The sequence below is a fragment of the Borostomias antarcticus genome, assembly GCF_949987555.1.
Source record: "Borostomias antarcticus genome assembly, chromosome: 24".
NCBI lineage: Eukaryota > Metazoa > Chordata > Actinopteri > Stomiiformes > Stomiidae > Borostomias > Borostomias antarcticus.
The window spans coordinates 8,574,713-8,600,526 of record NC_140257.1 but is presented as its reverse complement, the minus strand read 5'-3'; the positions used below and the strand labels follow the sequence as shown (position 1 = coordinate 8,600,526).

Below are 25,814 nucleotides of genomic sequence, written 5' to 3'. Positions count from 1 at the left end.
CCTGAGTAAACATTCCTTTGTCCTCTGGGTCAATAAAGATAACACCTCGTCTACGGTTGAAACGTGATCTAAGCAGGACAGGAAGAACCCAAGATTGCCCCCATGTCCGGAGGGGGGCAGAGCTCAGTGACCTATTGACCAATCACAAGACTAGTTGACCAGATCTGTGTTAAATGTACATCCCTTGTATGCAAATTTGTTTGTCATGTGAGACTTGGCCTGAAGCCAAGTATATAAACTCGCCACCTCGTAAAAGAACTTTAGTACTGCCGAAATTCTGACCTGTTTGGCGTGCTCAATAAATTTGGTTTAACTGCATTTTGCTCCTAAAGTCCTTTCATATTTTTGCCCAAAAGTCAAGAAGAAAAGAAACCACAACAGACAGACAGACAGACAGACACGCAGGTCTAATCTGAAGGAAGAACCAATCTGAACATAATGTTCCAGTCTCCCACACTTCCTGATAGCCTACCAGTCCGGCTCCGACGGCGATGGAGGCGTCCAGTAGCTGGTGATTTGTCACACAATTATGCATAAACGTTTTAGGATATTGTTAAAATGTATTTTTTATTTGTTGTTTTACAAATTCTGTGATATTTAAATTCAATATAGATCCTTTATCAAAATAACTTACAGACAATGCAAAAAGTTCATAAATATAGACATCATAGGTCAAATTAGATTCCAGCTATTGATGACATTTTTGATGGAAACAAAATGCATTTTCAACATGTACTGACAAAAGACAAACTCGATATCAGTTATTAACATGTGAGAATGATGAATTCTACACACGATAAGTAGCTTACAGCATTGGCATGATAAATAACTATAATATTGTATTACTTGACAAGAGTCTACTAATTAGAAAAGTACACTCTGTACTAATAACATTTGATCAACCTATGAAAACTGAAGCTTGTGTACCTTCCTTGATCCCTTGAGAATTGCATTCGCATTGATTCATGAGTCATACTTCTCAACAACAAATCTACAATTTCCACGGAGTAGCATTGTGATGGAGAATCTCACTTATCATGAAATTAAAAACCCTACCATGAAATGAAAACCCCAATTTCATAAATTAATAATACATTTTAAAAAATCTTTCTTTTTTTCTGAATGATAAATAACTACTACAATTATCATACTGTATATAAATATTAAAGTCATGGTAAATTGACAACATTTTGTCTTTATGAGCCAATTCATCACGTAGCACAAGTACACATCACATTGATATTATCCCTCTGCTGCGGGTTTGATTGGCTAACAGGATTGCCACTTGCACCATATGGCCTTCAGACATGAGCTAGAAATCACAAAAGGGTGTGTTTGACCCAAGCGAGCCTGCTCTTCAACAAAGACTTAGAACAGTTCATAAAATAAAATATATTTAATGAAACATACTGTACATGTTATATAATATATTAATAGAAATAAATCTTAGGGGGAAAAATGCACAACTGTGCTCTAAACATCTTTGATGCCAGGGTTGTCAACTGTCACTCATGATGCATGAGACACCAACATTTGGCCTGTCTCACACTGTAGCGATCGACCCTTTCAGTGGAACCAATGGAACTTTCGGTCACTAGGGAAACAACTTCTTGGTCCCAGTAAACTGCTATTACTGTTTTGAATATGAACATTCCATGAGAAATGGTCAATAGAGTTACTGTAGTGATCAGTCCATAGAAATGTGTTGTGTTGTTTGGCAACCCTTTGATGCTCATTTATGTAAAAAAATCACCAAACTACGCCAGAGCATTTGTTACTGGACCATCTCAAACAGCTGTGAATGGAGAAAGCGGTTCTGGGATTGGTTCAGATAAGCCAATCAGAGACTCCAGGAGGCAAGTGCTATGTTCGTCGTCGTACTTTGGGAGACTTGGATGGCTTAACAACTGGAAATGCTGGAAGTTGTCTGAGTGAGTGTGTCCTTTAAAAGAGTTGTGGAGAGGGCCTGAGCCACAGTCAGGAAAGTTGTCAAAGAACTCCAGGTCAGACTCTGAGGAGAGACTGAGGTCCATGTAGCTGGTCGAGCAGTCGATGGAGGGAGAGGGAGTGTTTGGATATTCTTGAAGGGGACTGTCAGCGAACAGGTCTGTGGCTTGGTTAGCGTTTTCATCTAGATACTCAGCCAGGGAGGAGCCAATGCTATTGTCTGTGTCTGTGTCTGTGCTGGAACACCTCCCTGAGCAGCTGAGGTGTTGATATGGCTGCTCTCTGGCGTTCCTCGCCTCACTCTCACTGCCCATGGAGCAGTCCTCGTTCTCCCAGTCACAGAGGTTGAGCATGCGGGCCAACCCTCCGTCATCCCCCTCCGAGACCTGTGGGCTTCCGGCGCTGTCGGAGTCCTCGCTGTGGGCGGACGAACAGGAGGAGTCGGTCATGTCGCTGCTGTAGCTGCTCTCCCCCACCATGGCCAGCTCTGGGCTGAAGTGGAAGGTGGGGGTGGTGGGGATTGTGAGCGGGAGGCCGTCCTCCTCTGCAGTGAACCCAAACGGGCAGGTCTTCTCCTGGACAGCCTGCTGTTGATGGTTCTGGTCGTCGTGGACCTCCGGGCCTTCCTCCGCGACTCCCCTCTGGTCCGTGTGGTGCAGGGTGTCGTCCTGCAGTCGTCTCTCCAGCTCTAGCCTCATGATGGTGTGGAGGTAGTGGGTCTGAACACGTCTGGAGTTGAACTCCACGCGACCCTTAGGGTTTGAACAGCCGTCCTTACTGCAGCCACAGGGGAAGCTGGAGCGGTCCATCTGGGGTAGGAAAACACATGAGCGAAGAGGATGAACACATGAACAAAGAGGGTGAACACATGAGCGAAGAGGATGAACACATGAACAAAGAGGATGAACACATGAGCGAAGAGGATGAACACATGAGCGAAGAGGATGAACACATGAGCGAAGAGGATGAACACATGAACGAAGAGGATGAACACATGAGCGAAGAGGGTGAACACATGAGCGAAGAGGGTGAACACATGAACAAGGAGGATGAACACATGAGCGAAGAGGATGAACACATGAGCGAAGAGGATGAACACATGAACGAAGAGGATGAACACATGAGCGAAGAGGATGAACACATGAACAAGGAGGATGAACACATGAGCAAGGAGGATGAACACATGAGCAAAGAGGATGAACACATGAGCAAGGAGGATGAACACATGAGCAAATTGCCATATTTTGAATCAAATTTCTATGATTTTTGCTTTTTTGTGTGAGGTTTTCAAATAAGCCCTTTCGGATTTCTTACGTCACCTGCACACATCTCAATTTATATCAAATCGTTGTTATTTTCTATGAATATTTGTGCAAAATAAACTATAAACTAAAAAACATGAGCAAAGAGGATGAACACATGAGCAAAGAGGATGCAGCGATGAACAAAAGGTTCAAAATACTCGGTTGTTTATTAGAATTGAACCAACAGTTGCGACGATAAAGTGTTAGATCTCTTCGTAGATTGGAAAACAGACACACTAGACAGAAGTACAGGCTAGTGTTAGTAATCACATTCCTCTGTCCATAGGCTCCTGTACACCGTACTGTGTGCGCGATGACTGTAAGCTGTCGTACACATAAAAACATCGCATCTCAATCAAGGATTGATGAACTACAGTACGACTAGCAGCGGTTGGTTTAGCTCTCCTACTGTAGGCCTACTGTACCTGGCACTTAATGCCGGCCAGGCTGCATGCGCAGGTCTCCGGCTCACAGAAGCCCTGGCAGTCACAGCCACAGTCGTCCCTGGAGAGACGGAGGGCGTGCAGCTGCCTCTTCTCCTCTCGGTCGATTCGCTTCACCCCCGCCGCCCTGAGCAGGGCTTGCCGTTGTTTGGACGAGTAGGGGTGCAGGAAGTCCCCCTCCTGCAGCTCTGCGTCACCGACGTGGACGTCAAAGTCCTCATCGGGGACTTGATCCTCCATAGCTAGCCTGTCGGCTTCTCCCGGATCCACGGCCCTGTTGGCTGCAAGCTGGACAGAGTAGGGGAGAGGGAGGTCACTTCAAAAAAACTGACAAAGAAGATTGCTTTACAGTTCGAGGGAAGGTACCTGCCTTTCCTCTCACGAAAAAGGCCTTCGGTGAGGTAAAAAAAAGAGTCCGTTCCATAATATCCACTCACTTTGTTCCTCAGGGCGTCCAGTCTCTCCTGTCTCAGTCTTACTCTGAGCCGCTCCCTGCGTCTGGCCTGGCTGTCCAGGGCGTGCTCCGCCAGCGTGTACCTGCGGAGGGCGACGTGCCGCCTCGCCATGCCCAGGGTGGCCCCGCCCCGGCTGGGCACGCTGGTGAAACTCTGGCAGCGCGGGAACAGGTACACCGTCACCAGGGCGAAGCGAACGGCGTTGACCGGCCTGCGCGCCTCGCCGGGCTTCCTCTTCAGAATGGGCCGGACTGCTGGAGGGAGAGAGGGCAGAGTTGGAAGAAAACTAGGGACGTCGGAGTCTAACTGATTTCAACTTAACTGGTGAAGAGTTAGGGTGTTACGGTACAGTAAGAGAAAGCAAAAAACAAGTGTTTTCAATAATGCACCGAATACTAAAAATATATATAATATCATCTATATGTGTCACTGAGATTCTGATCATAGAAGATGACCGTTGAATCATTTTGAAGCCTCGGCCTCTGCAGAGATCCCAGGGAAAGTCAGAGTACAGATATATTCCTCTGCAGTTCCCCAAATAGCCACTAGGAGGCAGACTTTCAGCTGTGACTAGTGAAAAGGTCAACGGAGTTGATCATGACAGTGTTTTTTGTTAAAAGGAAATACCAAGGAGCAGAGCCACATAGCATAGCCACGGAGGACACGGACAACAAACAGATGAATGAAGACGAGAACAGCAGGGACTGGAGAAACAGTGATACCCAGACTTCCACTTCCACTGTAGTTTACTGTAAACATTTAGAACACTTCTGCTAAAACAATAAATCCTAAACAATAAAAGTTTTGGAATCGGTAAACTCAGCCAAGCTACTTTCACACATGCTTGAGAATGAACTCTGGTAGCAGAGGTCACCAGCTGGCCCAGCGAGTTCTGCTGCGGTTCAGCCGACACCATACTGGGACTCAGCAGCGAGAGTTCGGCTAGATGACTGGACCAATGAAAACAGAGCTGTGACTGCCCCTTTAACCTCCTCCGCTGCTGTAACAACTCAATAGATTAACTCATTTTACCATTAGCAGTGTTAGAGACAAATAGATTAACTCATTCAGGCCATTACCAGGCCTAGAGCCACTGCACGACACCACCTACAGTTTGGTGATATTTGAATACAGTCATTTGAAACTGCTTGTGTGTTTTGAGAGGAGCGTGTGTTATCATATCCAAATTCAATCGACGTACCGTACCGTACCATTGCCCAGGCAAATTGTTTTACACTACAATCAGCTCAGTGGCAAGCCTTTCTCAGCTGAGCGTTATCTGCTTTGTCTTGTGAGAGGCTTAAGCACAGTCTCCTTGCAGAGCTGCTGTAGGCAGATAACAGACTCTCCTAGAACGCACTCATCGGCAATGAGTCAGATAACAGGGGTTTAGCATTATTTGAACCCACACACACACACACACACACACACACACACACACACACACACACATAAAAAGCTTACTGGGTAGACTGGTGAGGGGTGAGGTAGGGATACTGGGAGTGAAGTCCTGGTTGTCACTGGAACTGCTCTCCCCGTCTGACTCCCACTCCGAGGAGGAGGTGGGGGAGGAGAGGGAGGAGGGGTAGCAGGGGTCCTCCTCCTCCTCCTCATCCACCTCGGCAAACTTTCTTTTCAGCAGCCCACTCATGTTTCTGGAACACTCTGCCAGAACACAAAAACACAGATCCGTCAACGATAAAATACTCAATTCTGCAATGAGTGACGACGTCGATGTGTGTGCTGCAGAAAAAGTCATTCCTAGTAATATCCAGGGGTAATGAAAAGTACCATGATACTGACTGACATTTACGGTTCTATTGTTTTCCTAGGAGCACACATTTGCATTTACCATTTCCAAAGTGAGTTACTATGCAAACACACAGAATGACCGTCCTGCTTTTTGAGCTGCCATCAAGAGGTTCTCCATGTTATCTAAAAGCCAAAGACAGTACACACAGTACCAGACACAGTAACTGGATACTTCTTTAAGTGACACTTAAAGGGATAGTTGTCTTCTAGCCCGTTGAGAAAAAAGTGGCCCTGCTGGTTCAACAGGTTTTGACTCGTCTGCTTGTTTATTAAACCCAAATCAGTCATTATATTGATTGTACACCACAACCATATTCACGAGTATCGAAAACCAAACATTTCGCCTCAGTAAGGAGGACAGGATTTCAGACAGTGGGAAAAATCCATAGAACAGGAACAGTTTTCTTGCTTTTCCTCCTGAGTGATTAACATTCAAATGATTAGTTTTTTTTTTTTGGCAGATGGAACATGGAAACAGGCAGCCCAAACACATTATTCCAGGGGGATTATGGACAAAAATAATCTACTATTGACTGTATTGTCTGTGGACCTGCCAATACAGGTGTACTCATGTGCATGTGATTAGAAGAATAGAAATGTCTATGGGAGGAACACGCCTGGATATCACGCATGCTGTCCCCCTCAGACAGACAGATCTCTGTATTAGTTGACCTCTGCCCCCTGAGCCAGGCCAGGGAGAGAGGATCCCCCCGGAGGAGTCTGCATCCAAGGTTGAAGTGAGCTCTCACACCAGCCTCTCTGCTTCTTTGCCACCAGTCCATTGAAGGCTGGCTGTGGGCAGATCACTGCTGTTCTTCACTGAGAATCTTGTTGAATGGCTTCATGCAAAAAGCTTGAAAATATTGAAATAAAATGAATTGAGTGGCATTTGAGTGATCTAGTCCCTGAAATGACGATCCATGAAGATGAGGAATTTTCCACCATGGCAACCTGTTAACCCAGAGCAGTGCAACATGTGTGTGTGTGTGTGTGTGTGTGTGTGTGTGTGTGTGTGTGTGTGTGTGTGTGTGTGTGTGTGTGTGTGTGTGTGTGTGTGTGTGTGTGTGTGTGTGTGGTGGGGGCATCTTGCATTGCAGAGGAGTTCAAGAGGACATTGGCAGAGGCTGTGGAGAACAGTGTGCTCCAGAGTCCACCTGGCCCAGCTCTCCTCATCAGCCCACCTGCAGTGCCAAGAACAGACTGTCCTCCCATACGAGCTGGTTGACCTGCGGTCACTCATGCTGCACACACACAGTTATACTGTGGACAAATGTCCATCTTGTAAGGTCTATACACCGTCTGTAGTATGTAAATACAGGAAGAATGTGGTTGTGTTCATAACCAAGGGAGTGGCACGAGAAACCACAAGTAACATCTCTGACACACAAAACATGTTGAAAATAAAGTGGTCTGAAAGTCAGTCTGACTGCTGTATGCTTCTACTGTAGTCACAACAAAGTCAGACTAATTGTAATAGTTATCTGTATCTTCCAAATGAAAATAGTATTGCAATGTAGCCTATAATTATGTCATCTCCTCTCTTAAAACTACTTTTGCCTCGAGAAAATATTCTGTTCCTTGGCAACCGGTCAGTAAATTAATTCCAAACTGAATAAACAAAAGTACTTTTGTGTTGTGTGTTGCCACTGTGAGTCTTTAAATTATTTGTTTTGTCACCCCTCCACTTTACACACACACACACACACACACACACACACACACCTACACGCACGCACACACACACCTACACGCACGCGCGCACACACACACACACACACACACTGATTTTCAGCATTTCAATACCAGCATTTTATCAATTACTTAAACATTCAGGCTGGTGTTTGAATAAGTAAATTACGCATCAATGGGTTATCTTTTAGGCCTACCCTAGAAAATGTTACAATTTGTGACACACTAACTCGACTAGGCTACCCCTTTTGTTACCCTGTCATTAAGGCAACATCAACTTCCGCATCTGAACTGACCTCTTCACCTCTGGAGAATTGAGATACATGGAATCAACAATGACAACATTGTTCTTATCCTGGGCTGGGGTCGCAGTCCCAAAGCCATAAACCAACCCAGTCTGTCATGGTAGCCTAATCTGTCCCATATCTATATGTCTAGCGCTTTTGACACAAACAATTTGTCTGTAAACCATATAGCCTACTCGTAAAATATTTAAAACACAGATCATTATTTATGGCATAAAACTTTTAAATACACATCACAACTTTCCATTACTATATATTTCACGGAGCCTGTAACTGACGAAAAACGAAAATGCTTAACACATCCTAAACGCAGTTCAGCTACTCACCAAGAGTGTATGATCATCATATTCAGGTAAATCCAGTGAATTAAATCCGTAATTCGAGAGGGACCGTCAGTTTGTGACAGTATCCTCTCCTCTCTCGAACAGACCCTCAAGGTTTCTGCTGATCCCTGACACAGGCAGCTCCGTGCCTCCTCCTCTCTCTCGCCACTGTAGTAGGTTAGAGTGGACGTACGAGAACTCCTCCCGCTCTCTGACGCAGTCGGTCACACAGAGGGAGGCACGCACGCACGCACGCACGCGCGCGCGCACACACACACACACGCACGCACGCACGCACACACACACACACGCACACACACACACACACACACACACACACACACACACACACACACACACACCTAAACATGGCCAGAAAGTTTTAAAATCGTTCTAAAAGGGTTTGAGTTATAACCTGTTCATGATATAGTACAATTGCCCACAATGGAGTAGATAAATACACATTACAGGCTATGTAGGCCTACAGTATACTGAATTCATGTCGAAACAATTTTGCCAGGGTAATGGAATAGATGAGATTGTGGAATTTGAGTAAATCTGTTTGCTGAAGAACCAGTGGAAAATGTAGAGTAACAGGATAAACATTCCGCTGTGTCAGTGCTTTTAAAGGATGCTGCTGATAAAACATGTTCCTGTTAGATGCAATAAGCTCTGACACACGCATGCGCACGTGCGCACACACACAAACATGTTGTCGTCACGATGGCCCACTAACCTTTCTATAATTGACTGGTTGTCATTGGAAACAGTGGCCCTTTTGACCTCACCACGTAACTGACCCATGTCCAGTCAGAGGCTTGGTAAATGGTAAATGGACTGCACTTCTTTAGCGCTGTTATCCAATCTCATTCACCCATTCACACACACATTCACACACCAATGGGGGCAGCTGCCATGCAAGGTGCTTGCCTGCTCATTGGGAGACATTTTGTCTTCACTTCGACATGTGGACAGGAGGAGGCGGGTGACCCTACGACCATTGGATGACCCGCTCTACCACTGAGCCACAGCCGCCCCATTATCCTTGTCCCCTACCCCACTGACCTACTTACAGAAAAAACACCCAAAACTATCAATTATACTGTATCAGAGGGGGACAGTCAAGGGACTCACTGGTTGACATTCTCAATTTCAATTTTGATATATATATATATCAAACTTTATTTGTATATCGACATTGTTTAACCTTAATCAAATTGAGTTGAATGTCAATGTCCTGCTGATCCAGAGAAGCAGGTCTTTGGACTATATCTTGATCTGTGTAGACAGATAGCCTATAGGTAGCCTATTGTTTGGTCACACGGATATACCAGGAGGCCTGCCTATGTCACAGTAAGCTACACGGAGGCTGCTTCATCAGTATCGTATCTGGATGAATACATCTCAATATACAGTTCAGATATTGTGTGTCTGTTATTTGTCTTTGCCGTATTGCCGGTTTGGCTTCTGTTTCCCATATTGCGTCCCTGGATGTGAACGTGAATAAACCCACATCAGCATTTTATACTGCAGGAAGCCTAGATCAGTCTGGCCTGTAGGTACATCAATTTCCCCTGATTGGGTCCCATAGTTGATGATATGAAATAAGGCCGCTGGAAAAACAGTAATGGCGTCTCCCGAAGCAAGGGACGATAACGTTAGTAGAATAAACACAGCTATACGTACAAATGTGTTAATATCAACACACAAATGTGTCTATATAAGGACAACACTGTGTTATATTTGACACAATCACGGTGTTAGAAAATCCACCTCTCCAGGAAGCTAGCTAACACCATTACCATTAGCTCACCAGCTAGCCTACTGTTCAAGCAACACAAGTTGTCTGGAGAGGTGGATTTTCTAACACAGTGATTGTGTCAAATATAACACAGAATGTGTTGTTCTTATATAGACACATTAGTGTGTTGATATTAACACATCCGTTTTAAGTCATGCAAATGCTTCGATGTGGTGCAACATGGTAGTGCCTTCTTCGTATCCAGTGAGTGTAATCTCCCTAGATTATTCTACAAAATTTTAAGCACTTGAACTTTGTGTCCCAAATGTTTTTTTTAATGTAATTTTTGAATGCCAGTTCCTCCGCCATCTTGGATTGGATTTCTTAGCTGTTACACCCTATAGGTAGACATGCACCCTAAACATACCTGTGGAATTTCAGACCAATCAGACTTATGGTTTATGAGAAGAAACTTTTTGTAGATTTTGCCAAATTTTCAACCTGCAGCCAAATCCATCATGGCAATCATGCGTCCAAATGGCAAATTTGTTCCACATTAGGGATGAAGTAAGTGTACCAGGTTTCATACATTTTTGAAATTCCAGCACTTAGAAATTTGCGTTTTGATTCGTTGACTGTAGCACCACCTATGGTCAAATCTGCAAATGCTTTGATGGGGTGCAACATGGTCTTGGCCTCTTCTTGTCCAGTGAGTTTAATATCCCTAGATTGTTGTTGTACAAAATTATAAGCACTTGAAATTAATAATTTTGAATGCCAGTTTCTCCGCCATCTTGGATTGGATTTCTTAGCCGTTAACACCCTAAATATACGTGGGAAATTTCAGACCGATCGGAATTACGTTTTATGAGAAGAAACTTTTTATATGTTTTGCCACATTTTAAATCTGCAGCCAAATCCATCATGGTGGAGATCAAGGGTCCAAATTGCAAAGTTGCTCTTCATAAGGAATGACGTACATCTACAAAGTTTCATACATTTTCACACAATCACACATGGCAGCATTGTATGCTAAATTGCCTATTATAGAGCCACCTGTGGGTGAATCATGGTGAGTCTTTGTGGCGTAGTTACTCATGGTCTGTAGTTGCGACATGCCGAGTTACAGCATTTTTGGTTGAGGACTTCAAGAGTTATTCGAGGGCGTCAAGGAAAATAATAAGAATACCAACAATTACAATAGGGTTCTACGCATCTTCGGTGCTTGACCCCTAATAACAAATATTAGGCTAAACAAGAGCAAGAGTATGCACTATAGCAGTGTTTCTTGTGTAAAATATGTTTTTGCCATTCTTCCAACTGGATTTGGCAAACATTTTACGCTGATTGGCAGAAGGAGTTTGTCTGTCAAGGCAAGTACTCCCACCCACTGAAATCGATGTACTGTAGATACAAGGAAGATTTCCCCAGAGGAAAGCCTGGGTTCCATTTGCTATCAGACCCTGTCTAGAGCCTGCTTCTCCAAAACTGTCATCCGGTACTGTCTGGATACTGATCGTCCAGTTTTGTATTAGGTTTCATCCGCTTTTGTATCAGGTTGCATCCGCTTTGCCACTACGAGATCAAATAAAACACCATGTACCAAAGTATTCAAAGAAGTACTTGAAGCAACTTTCCGGATCATCCAGATATATCTTTGAAGCCATTACAGCGGTTTTGCATCATAAATTGAACGGCCTCAGGCTAGATCTGGGAAAGCTCCATTGGAAACAGTTTGGAAGGGCAGGCTAGCCGGGGGAGAGCCTGGTTTCTATTCACTGTTCAGTGCTTGGTTTCCGGTCTAGAGCCCGCTGGGATTCCGTCTAGAGCCCGCCTACTCCAAAACTGGATCTGGCTCAATGCTGATTCGAGCAGCCTAGTCTCGCAAGTCGCTACAAGTTAGAATAAAACATGGACATACCAAACAAAGTATTCTAAGAAGTTCTTGAAGAAAGTTGCTGCATCGCATAGTAGTTTTTTTTCTGGAGTCCGTTTTTGGACAGGGGGATCTGGATCTGTTTAGACCGGAAACCACAACAGCAAAGCAAATAGGCCACAGGGTGAGGGCAGGAACAAAAAAATGGAGGCAGGTGATTGGATGAACTATCTGTCTATCACTGTCAATCACAGGCTTCTCATCGTAGTTCCCAGGACACTGATTGGCCCGACCAAATTCTGTTCGGGCCTAAACGGATCTCTATGGAGCTTTTCCAGACTGATCTGCTGAGAGAAACAGAATGTGAGCTCGCGAGATCAGGATCGTCTCACAAGGCTATTGCAACACCATCATGGTAGTACATGGTAGTAGAATAGCAATTGTGGTGCAAATTTGAGTTGTATCTTTGGCTACCGGTGATCAAAAATCTCTCACTTTATGAGATAAAGAATGAGATGGAACGAAACTAAGTTCCATTCAAAACTATGAATGTACGTAATACGATTTCAACCAAAACATTTCCATACATTAACTTTAGTATTCGTATTCTCAACATCACCATCTACCGATTTCCAAAATCAGATGATTCCAGATGATCACTCACTATTCCCCATCGCCGAAGGCTACGAGACCTCTATGTTACTGTGTTGTTAGTGATGTGGCAATGTTACATAACTTGTAGTTAACCTACATTGAAGCTTCCTCTCAGGTTGCTGCCATCGGCTCTAGTGTCCTGGTTTTTTATTCGAGCTGTGGCAGAGATGGCCTACATAGAGGCATGTGAAACTGTGCCCCACTTCCTGTTCCATGGATTTCTTTACCGGGGCCTTAACAGATTTTAGAGATGTTCTCTGTTCCCCTGGGAACTATAGGATATCAGATGATGTGACGCTTTTGTTGTCACCAAATAGTCAAATGGTAATTTAAGGTGCCAACCTGAAAAATAGGCTGTTTATTGGGAAAACACTGTAGCTTACTCAGATGCGACCCCCCCCCCCTCCCCAAACATGATATAATAGCTATGTCACATGGCATATCTTCGTAGCCAGGTTTAAACATGAACTCTCTTTGAAAAGCTGCTTTACAAATTGAGCCAAAGTAAAGATTGGCAGACGGCAACATATGATATACGTAAGGAAATATAGAGAGCGTTCATCTTCACAACTTTCACTCCCCATGCCTCCTTCCTGGTGGATCTGTGTTCCCAGGTTATATTTGAAATTGGGAATGCTGTTATTGAAAGCCTACTGTCTCTCTACTGTTTATACAGTACCTACCATTCAACATGCTCTTCCTGTTGTAAAACATGGTGTGTTTTTCCCGTTGGCTTAAATGTTTTGAGTGCTGTGAGTCAGTGTGCTAGTAGTTAAATGTCTTCTGCATTTCCAGCTGATGCAGTAACAGGTTTGAAACAGGATGAGTCAGTGGAGATGTAAAGATGACAGTCAGGGATAAAGAATAATATTTACTCTGTCATATTGTGTTTCACACATGCTGGCACTGAGGGAAAGAGTACAGTAGATAGAACTCCCACATCATCCCTCTCTTCCTGGAAGACTCACTTCATTCATTCATTCATTCATTCATTCATTCATTCATTCGTTCGTTCATTCGTTCGTTCGTTCGTTCGTTCGTTCGTTCCTTCATTCATTCATTCATTCATTCATTCATTCATTCATTCATTCATTCATTCATTCCCTCAGCCCCACTTGGCAGAAGGTCACATGGACCCACTCCAGCAGCGTCTTCCATGGACAGAGGTCTCCATGGTGATCACAGCACACCATTGATGATCACACAAAGGGAAGAACAACTGTTATGAAATGAGCAAGAGAGATAACCTATGACCTGCCGGTCATTATCGATAAAGAAGAGCCTGACAGTGCGTTCGAAATCCCGAGGTGAAGCCGTGTCATAAAAACCACTAACTAACCCCAAAAACAGAAGTAGGTCATACTGTAGATAACCGCTGTGAGCAGCTGAATCAGTCAACCCTTTTCATCATCTATCATCTATATACAGTACATACCTTCAAAGACCAGAAAACATACAGTACTCAATCTCGCAGAAAAAAGCTCCTTGAGGCAAAATGTTAAATTCTCTCAAACAAGGGGTTTAGTTATTACTATTAATCTCCAGTTACTAAACTTTGTTTAGGACTATCAAAATGTATAGCATGCCAAGTTTCCATCAAATAGATACTGTATAGTTCACTTTCATAGTTCCTCTTTGGAAAGGAGGATCAGACAAAGGCTTTGGATAAGATTCCACTACAATGACAACTTAAATGAAATGTCAACTTCCACAGAGACGCTTTTGTAACCACGCTTTTGTCAGTGTCGGTGTCATTTTATGGACTCACAAGAGGGTTCATGAAGAAACTTCCTGTAAGTCCCATTGTGACACGTCTTGGCCTGATGCCAAGAGTACAGAGAGCTAATTACTGGCCAGCTCCGGTGGAAAGATCAAATCTTTGCAGCATGATAAATGGCATTGCCTCATTGTAAATTTTATGGGACCAACTTTTTGCTTAAACAGGTTGTGTTCAGCAGAGTTCAAATGAAAAACTTGTTAAATGTGCAATTTACTCTAATTCTAATTAAAAGTGCACAGTAGCCTAACCAAAGAGTTCATATTTCAAATATGTTCACCCTTTTGAATGTAGACTAATGCAGAAAATACTGTTAGTTCTTCTTTTGATGTACAGTAGTAGACTATTGTACATGCTGTAGGCCTACATTTGTTGTTGTTTGTTTGTTTATTATGTCAGTCATGTGCATATGTGTGAATGAAGATGAATTGAACTTTGCAGACTGTTGCTATCATTCCATTGCCAAAGTGTCTACAACCACATCAGTGCATGACTAATGAGCCTTGGGTTGACTGCAAAGGCATGCCAAGCTGTAGCTTTGTGTGGTGAAACAGCAGATTATGCAGTCCCCCTGCAACTCCACCACAGTGATCTTCCGTGGTTTAGCTGTGAGCAGAAAGCAGCTGCTTGACTTGAGTCTGACTACAAGAGGAACTTGTAAACAATGAAACTGCTGTTGTGAACTGTGAAAATGTGTTCTGTAGGGAGCTTGGACTTTATCTCCAACGAGCCAGAGTGAAAGGGGGAGAGAGGGGAGGTGGGGGGTTGGGAGTGGGGGTGTATATTATTGCTTGTACCGTAGGCTATGTTGTCATTGTGTTTGTCCGTGCCTCTGCATGGACGCGTGGCTGTGTGCATGTGCCGTATTTGTACATGTTAACACTCCGCAGTCTCTAATTGACTTCAGTCTAGCACACTTGGTTGCCCTGCAGTGGGAGTGGCTGTGTGCTGGTTAGCTCAGCAACAACACACTGAGCTCTCCTGTTGGTGTGGTCACATGCACCTCCATGTGAGTCACAGCAGAGGCATGCAGTGTAGAGAGGCCTGTTCAGTCCAGTACTGTCTGTTCTCTCTGGCTGTACCCGGCTGAACACATCTACCCCCCCTCCCCCCTCCCCCTGTTGCTTCCCTCCCTCCCTCCCTCCCCCAGCCCTCCTTCCCTCCTGGCCTCCCTCCCTCCCTCCCTTCCTCATTCATTCATTCATTCATTCATTCATTCATTCATTCATTCATTCATTCATTCATTCATTCATTCATTCATTCATTCATTCATTCATTCATTCACTCACTCCTGGTGCAGCTGGCAAAACACAAGCATCAGAGACTCCCAACACAACTGCTGAAAGCTGAATGCTCTCTCATCCACTGCTGCTTGACTTGAATAGCTAAGCAGCATGGGTACATTTCAATAGCAGCGTATACTGTGTTGAATAGCTAAGCATCTGGGTACATCTCAATAGCAACGTGTACTATGTTGAAGGGTTTTGATTTTGCTTGTAAGACATATTGAAGGGTTAAGCCTAATTTATACTTCATAAAACGGTTCATGGCTCATGTCTCATGTCTCATGGCTCTTGGTTGCCATGGAATGGGAGATAAAGACAATGCCCAGGCATTCCATTCCATGGCAACCAAGAGCCATGAGACATGAGCCATGAGCCGTTTTATGAAGTATAAATTAGGCTTTACACATGAACAAATGTGGCTGCTTGGAATGACATCCTCCTGCAGTGACAAACTTCAGCACAGTCACGTACAGATGCAAACTATAATATATTGTCCTATTATGATCTGGTACTGGTAGTCTTTTAACAAACTAGTGACTTTGTCAAATATATCTCCATGGTCTTGAAAGGGTTGTAGAGCGCAATTGTGGATCTTGTGCGAATATTCTGACATCTAGTGGCTAGTAGACATTGGTGGAGTTATCCATGATGATGTCTTACATATTTTGTCCACTAGAGGGCCTGAGCATTGTAAGATCATCCATCCTAGGGGTGTGGGGTGTGGGGTATTCCCGAAAGGGGTTCCACTCCAACCCTGAGTTGATTTATGCTGAGATTGGTTTCGCTTTCAGAAAATGGATCCGGCTGATCTGAGTTAGCTCAATCAGCAATATAGGTACAGCTTGAGTTAAGCACGTGCATGAGGACTATACAAAACCATCATCAATAGAGCTCTGGTACCATGATTCACCATGTAAACCAATGAGAAAAAAAGCTTGTCCTCCTACTTCACCCCCCTGGAAACTGAGTTTTCTGTTCCCAAAAGAGAGGTATTCAAATTCAATTACCATGGTCCCATCTAGCCCTGGTCCAGCCCTGTATCCCCGGGATACCGCCCTGTCAGGACCATTTATTATGCCATGGACTTTTGTCACTCGGCCTGAACTTCAGTATCTACAGATAATATTTTAGATATTATTTTGTTACTCACCGAAGTGAAGGCAGTTGTTGAATGATGAAAGCCTTTTCTCTGCGGTGGCTTCACTTGGAGCCCCTCACCTTTTGAGGGGGGTTGAAACGGTCATATCTGGACGTGGAAAGGCAAGGTCACAGAGACACAAGGTTTGGACTGGCATAAAGCTCGGATGAATGCAACAATATCAAACATGTCCTGCTCCCACGCAAGTGCGCACGCATGTGCGCGTGCACTGAGCCACGAAATGCATTCATGGGCGGAGGTCTGTGCTCCCCGAGCAACATTTAAGAATGTAAATGAAAGTGATTCTAGTTGAGATTATATTATCACCAGATCTATCATCATTATCAACAAAGCTCAAAATAATGTTTCCCTCTGAAACAACTGCATGACATTTTCCTGCACAACTGATGCAACAACAGCTCATGGGGATATTCAGTCATCTGTAAAAAGTTGAGGTATTTTGAACAGTTAATGTTTACCCCTCTTACCATGGAAGAAAATGTAGCAATTCACATTTACCTCTGATCAATCATTTAAAAAAGATCTCATATAAATATACCTTTGACACTTGTTTTATAGCTTAGTGTATGAAATCCACGTGTCAACAAAAACTTGGTCTTGACTCCTCTGCTAGTGGTAGCATCCATTGAATGTCACAGCAAGCACATTTAAAAACTATACACATAGGCTACTTCCGTTCTAGTAACAGTAGCGTTCACATGAGATGATAACAATGTGGAGTGCCGATAAAATGTAGCTGTTTTGAGTGTTGGCATGATATAGAGTAGCATCAAGGCTATGCCAGGCATGCTCAGACTGGCATCTGACTGGGCCAGCTGGCTTGATTCATATGGAGAGAGAGAGAGAGAGAGAGAGAGAGAGAGAGAGAGACACACACACACACAGGCAGGCAGACAGACAGACAGACAGACAGACAGACAGACAGACAGACAGACAGACAGACAGACAGACAGACAGACAGACAGACAGACAGAAAGAGTTACTTTTTTGTGACAATAAAAGTCTTCATCCTCACCATATCTGGGTCATTGTCAACAAACAATGCTCAGTAATTTGTAATATGGGGAGAGCATCAAAGTGAGCATTAAGATGAACATCATTGATAACCTTTACTGTAATTCAATGCACAGGGCAAGCTCGGGTGGGTACATCGTCCTGTAAAACACCCGGGTTTGGTTTTATTCGCCCCACCAGGGCACGGTCAGGTCAGAGTTGTAGCACGTATCACGGTTCAGGGAGGTAATCTGTTTTCCGGAAGCCTGGAATCACAGGGTGTTAAAGAGAGGACTTTGATCACGGGAATGAGTATGTCTTGTGGGAGATGCTCCTAAAACAGCACTGAAGAGCAGAAACAGGAATGGACACAGTCCTTCACTCAGGTAGGCCCAAATACTTAACATTCAATACTTAACATCTATTGCTTCCAAATTATGAACTCTTGAGGGAAATTATATACTATTGTTTGGTCTGTTGTTAATTTCAAGATTCTGAGAAGTGACCTAGATAGGTGTTGACTTCTTAAATGTAGTGGTTGTTGAACTCTGAACACTTTCCTTTTGCTACATGTAGATATGAACTTCAGATTGCAGGGAATAAAACAGCATTTTTTTTTTCCAGTTGTATTTTCCTGGATATCTTTTTGCATAATAATTTTAGAATGGGCGCTACAACCGACAGATCCAGTGTGAACCTGGGCGCTGTAACTGTGCTGTCGAAGCAGAGACAGCATTACACATTAACAGAGTCATATGATAGAGAGTGTGACAAGCTGGCAGATCACACACCTGTGCTGATTCAGCTCTCCAACAGTATGTCTAGAATGGAGGAGTATAGATTTGATTTTCCTGGAGCAAGAATGGTAGAAGTGGAGCAACATTTACCATAATACTCAGAATAGTGCTTATATTGATGCCTAAAACAGTAGGTATTATTTTCCCTGAAGAGGCGTTAATCAGTGAACTACAATGTACAGGTGCAATATATACACAATACAATGTAAACAAAGAACATTGTATCGCTGATATTTCAAACTTAACTTGAGTTGATTTTGAGTGTTATTTTATTTGGTGCTTTGATATGATCTGATCTCATGAAGGTATCATTAGATCTGGACAATTTTTACTTATCAGATGCTGACAGTGCTTGACGAATCACCATTGAGATGAGCACGCTAAGGAGGAGCCAATCACTGAAGAACCTGTCTGGGGTTCAGGAGAGGTCATGGGTCACTTCCTCTCTGTGGGACCAGAAGAAGTCTGTGTCTCAGCTTGTTCAACAGTGAGAGTTCTGGAGCACAACCAACACACCTACATCAACTTGAAACTTCAGATATGATACTGAATGTTCATTTCATGTTTCTATCTATCTATCTATCTATCTATCTATCTATCTATCTATCTATCTATCTATCTATCTATCTATCTATCTATCTATCTATCTATCTATCTATCTATCTATCTATCTATCTATCTATCTATCTGTCTGTCTGTCTGTCTGTCTGTCTGTCTATCTATCTATCTATCTATCTAATCATTGCTCACAGGTACCAGAGTAGCACGGAGCTGAGTAGTGCTGAAACAGCAGAGGTAAAACACATGACAAGTCACACATGATTACATGTAGATGAATGTATTTATGAAGACATTACAAAAGTCTCCTCAAGGTTTGTAAAGGAAGAGTCGCTGGAGCACACAGGCAATTCAAGACCTTTTATTAGGTGCAGGTAAAGGACTAACGTTTCGGTGTTAGTTACATCTTCATCAGAGTCCTCCTCACTCCTCAAAGTTTGAATCAACAACAACAACAACAACAACAACAACAACAACAACAACAACATGACCCTTCCAAAGAAAACATCACCACAATGGTGGTTTTCAGCCATGTTATTCTATTCTTCACAAACTTAACTTCCATTGATTAAACCTCCCATACTCCCGCTGTCCCAGGTGTCCATGCAGGCTGGCTCTGGCAGAGAAGAAGTCTCAGAGAGGAGAGCGGTCTCTCCATGGAGGAGATATGAAGGCAGGGAGAGCGGAGGAGACGGCTTCCGTCTGTCCAGAAGTCGCTCCATGGAGTTCCTGCCCCAGAGGGAGCCGGTGGGGACCAGCGCCCTGCGCGCCCTCTTTGAGTCCAAGGTGGCCCTGCAGCAGGACTTCTCCAGCTCCCCTCGACTCAATACAGCTTCGCCTGCCTGTCCCGCGGAGAAACAGCGCCCCCCAGGGGCGAGGAGGGGTCACAGCACTGCACAGACTCCTGCGAAGAAGGATACCCCTGCCCAGGTGTTTGTACACTACTGTGTGTGTGTGAGTGTGTGGTTGTGTGTTTATTAGTTAGTTTATGTGTGTGTGTGTGTGTGTGTGTGGTAGCAGTGTTTATGAGTGGTGGTCACGTGTGTTCATAAGTCAGAGGCCAAAGTGAGGGTGGAAGCTACACTGACGAGCGAGGCAGTGACACCTGTTACATATATACTGCTGATGTTTCCCAGAGTGCTGTGCGGGCGGAGAGGAGGAGGCAGACCATAAGTGGTGTCCCAGAGGCCTGCGTCAGCGCTTCCAGACATCAACAGGGTGAGTAGTAGTCCCAGTTTATGTTTATACACACAGCATGTGATTCGACAGGGGGTTGGCGGAGTTCCCCCAAACGAATGAGGTCATTCCTTTCCTGGCCAGACTCAGGTGTCCTGTGACTCTATATCTAATAAAAGATGTTTGTAATCAAATCTTTTGACCTTTTTGATTTTCCCTGCCGGAAGAGGATTTTAAAGTTTTGAAAACACATATTTTACAGAAACGAATAACAAACCAAATATTTTACATTTTCAAATGAGGACAAATCAGTCTAATATTACATGAACATGACACCTACCATGACACCTACCATTGTGGAGCAGAGTGAGGTGGAGGGCATTCAAAGTCATAAACACCCACGTCAGTGAAGCCGACTTGAGTTACCAGAGGGAAGGAATGCAAGGGCCTTGGCGACCATGATAAAAATACCACGCGGGAATCCAGACATCGCACGGTTTGGGCGACCCCTCAGAGAGGAGAGAGCCATTAGGTAAACAGTGGATTCCATCCCTGAGAGCCGTAGTCAGTTAAATAAAGAACAGGATGTAGATGTGTAGACTCATAACTACTGTATGCACCCTACTCAGGACAAGAGGCCGTTGCTGCCAGTTAGGACCATGACGCAGACGCAGGCCCTCTGAGCCCTGCTTCATCTTGGTAGAGGGGGGACATATCTCCAGATTTGTCCATGACGCTATGGTGACAGAACATTTTGTGACAGAGCTTCTGACAGGAAAAGGATTGACATTAGATAGACAGACAGACAGACAGACAGATAGATAGATAGATAGATAGATAGATAGATAGATAGATAGATAGATAGATAGATAGATAGACAGACAGACAGACATACTGATTGATAGACAGATAGACAGATAGATAGATAGATAGATAGATAGATAGATAGATAGATAGATAGATAGATAGATAGATAGATAGATAGATAGATAGATGGAAATGACAGCAAGGTTGGAAAAAGAAAAGAACAACATTAGATGCAGAGTAGTAAGAATAAAACGAGGAGGAACAGGGACTATATTCATCCATATGTACGGCATGTGTACAGTATAGAATAGAATATAGAATATACTGTATGTTTGAGCTTCTTTACCCCCCATCGAGTAACCAAGGATTAGAGGTGGCTGAGTGGGACAGCCTGTTAAGTTACTATGTACCTCTATCCTGTATACTGAACTAGTTGTGCAAATAAGTTCCAGCGAAATCTTGAAATGACTGTAAAATCATATATGTAATCACTTCATGCTCATGATTTTGGCCCTGTACAAAACCCGTCCCGCGTTGGAAAACCCTGTTCTAAACTATCCGCTTAGTCGTTTAGTCCTGTGGTGGTTATGAATCCACATGAGAGCATATAAGTAGTTTAGGTCATTATAATGATAAGGGCATGTTTTATTATTAGAGAGTATGCAGTCAGGCCTGGGCTCCTGGACTCGTACCAGTGCACCACTTTCCAAAATAGGAGCATCACCCAGTCACTGAGTGTGTTTTCATTGTCCTGTCCACTAACCACATCACAAAGAGGAGCGTCCCAGAGCCCATTACAGGAGGTGACAGAGAGGAGCTGGAGAGGGAGGTGGGAGCGACCCAGTCTGTCTGTGACTAACCGAGGTGACTGACTCAGCCGGGCCAGCGGCCTTCAGCCACCCTCCCAAAATAGCCCAAATACCCCAGTGGGACAGCCTGATAAAAATCAGCTGTCACTAGGGCCAGAGGACCAGACTGAGGCACAACAGCCTGACAGGCAGACAGAGAGAGAGGAATAAAGAGAGATAACGGTCCGCAGGGCGAACAGAACAGGGGCTCCTGAACACCAACACAGGAACTTTATCTGACAACCTTCAACTGCACACCGACAAGTGAATAAAGACGCTGGGCATTACTTTTGTAAGTACTATGAATTAATTTCAGATACGTTAATATATACAGTACGTTAATTATATGTTAACTATTTCAAATGTCTTGTTGTTGTAGTGGATGCGATCTGTTGTAGTATATGCAAGCTTCTGTTTAAACTTTGTCTGGGGCGGGCATGAAGTTGAGATGTTAGAATAGGGATACAGTACATTGATTTCTGCCCGAGAATTTGAAACTACTTTCAACTTAACAATTTTCGTGTTAACATTGACTGTTGATTTGATTGTGTATGATGTAGTCAAGAGTGCAGGAAATAAATTAACCAATTATGTTGCAGAACCATGACAAGCATTCAGATTTCATAATGGAGTAATTGTATTGAAGAAAAACGAAATTCACTGTCTGCATTTTTATGGGGAAAGGATCTAACCGTTTCCTCTTCTCTGGTGGTGTGTGTGTGTGTGTGTGTGTGTGTGTGTGTGTGTGTGTGTGTGTGTGAGTTTAAGAGTGTACCACATGGAGTTACCCAAAGTCACAGACCAAGTGTCTGAGCTTTAGTTTCTCTGGCATCTTTAAGATGTCCTAAGTGACTATCATTTCTAAGCTCCTAATCCTTCGGTATGTTAGGAATGATAGGTCAGAGATCAAGCTCAACCAATCATGGCCTTCTATAACTGAATGACACTGCTGATTACTGAGTTAATACAGTAAAATAACAAAACTTTACAGTGTGAGTAATAGCAGAGGCATTTATACAGTACCTCATCATTATTTTTTTGATTGATTGTCGGTTGGCAATCCTACCCCACAATCCTAAAATGCAGACAGACACACGCCCACCCACACCACCAGAGAAGAGGATCAGTTTAGATCCTTTCCTCATGTAAATGCAGACCAGGCTATTGTAGGGTATTTAGTTCTGATGAAGCTGCCAAGTAGGTTTTCCCCTAGATATAGTTACTCCATTATGAAATCTGAATCCTTCTTGTGGTTCTGGAACTTAATTGGTTAATTTATTTCCTGCACTCATGACTACATACAATCAAATCAACAGTCAATGTTAACCTGAAAATAGTTTAGTTGTGATAACTTCAAAAGCAGCCAATGCTTTGCATGTGCACTCTGGTTAATCGTTCAAGTTCTTGGGCAGAAATCAATGTATCCCTATCTCACTTTTTTATCGCAGTCTGTGAATGTGGTTACAATAGGAAGCAGCTGAGGTGCTGGAGAGGAAATACCAGCTGCATTTGACAATCATTTGGACAGCTGTCCGTAGTTCAGAAGCCCTTCACATTGCTGTGCCTGTAATAGCTCCTCTCCATTCCTGTGGAGGAGAGGACAGGGGAGTCTGGGTGGGCTTGGGGGAATAGAGCAACCCCCTGGGATGCGTCTGTGGAAATAACCGCCCCGTTCTAAAAGCCTCGAAGATGTGATATGGTGATAAATGCGGAATTGCTCAGCGCAGCTACTTCTGGCAACATTAATGGAATATAAACACATTTAGCTCTGCAATTGAAAGTTGAATTCCCTACTTCGTCTAAACTTTTTTTAAGAGTAGCCCACAGCATAGCCTACTGTTGGTTCTTGCTTTAGAGCTCGACAGAAGAGTAATTTATCATTAAGCGTCAACAACGCCTGCCTGGTTGACCTCCCCAGTCCTTCAGTTTGGAAGCTCAACAGTACATGTCGTCTCATTCTGTCTGCTCACCCAGCTATGAAAATGCTTTAAGTCCGGACTCGTGAGAGGCGCCAGCTTGCTGGCCTGTCCTTTTGTCCGACGAGAGCTTACTGCGTGAAAAGGGAGGTATGTACGAATCTGGCCATTAGTTACAGCTGGTGGGCCTATGGAACAGGCCCGAGCTGCTGACCTCTCAAACCAGGCTGTAGGGCTTAGCTGCTGTTGTTTAGATTTTTTTTCTTTTTAAACAAGTTGGAAATATTCCTGTACACGTCAGGATTTGCAGTGTAGGCCACCAGCTATTGCTTGAAGTAGCCTATCCATCAAAATTGCAATAATTTCTACTAAATACCTTGAAAAAAGAAGAAATCACAGCCATGTTGAAATTTAGGAGGGTGATAAAATACAGGCATCATAACTGTACTGTATCTCGTGTCTCAGAAATAATTTTCTGGTAGCATACAGATGCAGGCACTCTCTCAATGTCCCCCCGTGGTGACGGACACTAGCATTCCTTTGGCCTGCTGTCTTTGGTCAGGTGTCGGCGGTTTGATGGAGGTGAGCTCACAAAAACAATACGTCAACAATCAGGGTCACTCCAGCTGAGCTGGCAGTTGCTGTGTTTTTTCTCCTCCAGGGCTCTATGGCCAGTTCATGGCATGGTATTTGTTAAGGCTTGGGGCAACTGGTGGGTTAAGCGAGGTCATTTGTCTTGTCAACCGAAAGGTTCAAAGCCTCCATAACCCACTTTTTATGTTGCATTGAAGGTTGATGAGAGGGCTCATAAAGAAAATTAATTTCACTCATGTTAACAATGAAACGCAAAGCAATGGTGGTAATCTTACTTTTTAAAATATATTTTGGCCAAATAATTAGTCAGTGTTATCAGTGTTCCAGATAGATTGAAGGGTTCTCTTTGTTTATGACTGTTTATTTATTTAGGCCAATTGTTTTGCCCAGTGTTTTGCCCATGTCTGGTGGCGTGGTGTCTGGTATTTTACCATATCCGACATGGTAGTTTCCACATGCTTGAAGGAATAATAACAGCAACAGCAAGATAAGACACATTCCAACACCATGCTGCTGCTATATATACACACATTGACACCAGAGTGCTCTACCCTGTACTCTAATCTGCATACCATAGGGCACAAGAATATCAATCTTATCATTTTGAATGTGGGTCAGTGCTAATAAACAGCTGCTATGTACACCAGCAGAAGTGTGCCCTTATGTTGTCAGTCATGTGATTTGTCAACTCTCTTAAGCCAAAATATAATTTAAGCTTTATATATGAACAGACTTGGGAAAGACTCAGGAAATACAATAACAGGATAAGATACATCATGAAGTCCACACTTGACCTGACCGAAAGCTGAGTATGTGCAATCCTTTCTTTGCTCTGTTGCAGATGACAGGAGGCATCCACAGTTGACTTACGGAGACACCCCACCCAGACAGAGCCATCAGAGGAGACCCACTTCAGTGTCAGTGAGAGACAGATCCTCTCTCTACCTGTCAAGAGCAGCAGCTGCAGACTCCACAGGAGGAACGCCACATCCAGTGAGCCGCCCTGCATTCCTCCCATTCCTCCCCACACTGAAGTGCTGAGTGGCCAATGGCTGTCTTTCTTCTGATGTATATGTCCCAAAAAAACACAGCATGTAGGAAGCATGAAATAGTAACGCAACAGGATTGTTATCTGAGCCATATGTTTGATTGTTTTCAGGTACTACCTGGTTCATCAGAAAAGAAGACAAAAGCAAGCAAGGTACAATATAGAATTCCTTTTATTACTCATTCGACTAAAACTAGAGTGTGTTTGCCGTGAAATTAATATATAACCACCTTGAAATATAACCACCTTGAAATGGTAAACCTTCGTTGTGAACTGGAAATGGAGCAAACTACATATAATATACAC

The 25,814-nt window shown here is 43.6% G+C and overlaps 1 protein-coding gene across 1 annotated transcript; it reads right to left on the bottom strand.

The window, feature by feature from the left end:
• Positions 1-568: 568 nt before the first annotated feature.
• LOC311325685 (cysteine/serine-rich nuclear protein 1-like) lies at positions 569-8,422 on the bottom strand. The gene is made up of 5 exons (XM_084458421.1): positions 8,282-8,422; positions 5,614-5,814; positions 4,132-4,403; positions 3,677-3,982; positions 569-2,756 (listed from the first exon to the last, which is right to left on the bottom strand). The coding sequence occupies exons 2-5, from the start codon at positions 5,798-5,800 to the stop codon at positions 1,788-1,790; spliced, it is 1,734 nt and encodes a 577-aa protein (XP_084314547.1). The 5' UTR covers positions 5,801-5,814; positions 8,282-8,422; the 3' UTR covers positions 569-1,787.
• Between the last annotated feature and the right edge of the window lie 17,392 nt (positions 8,423-25,814).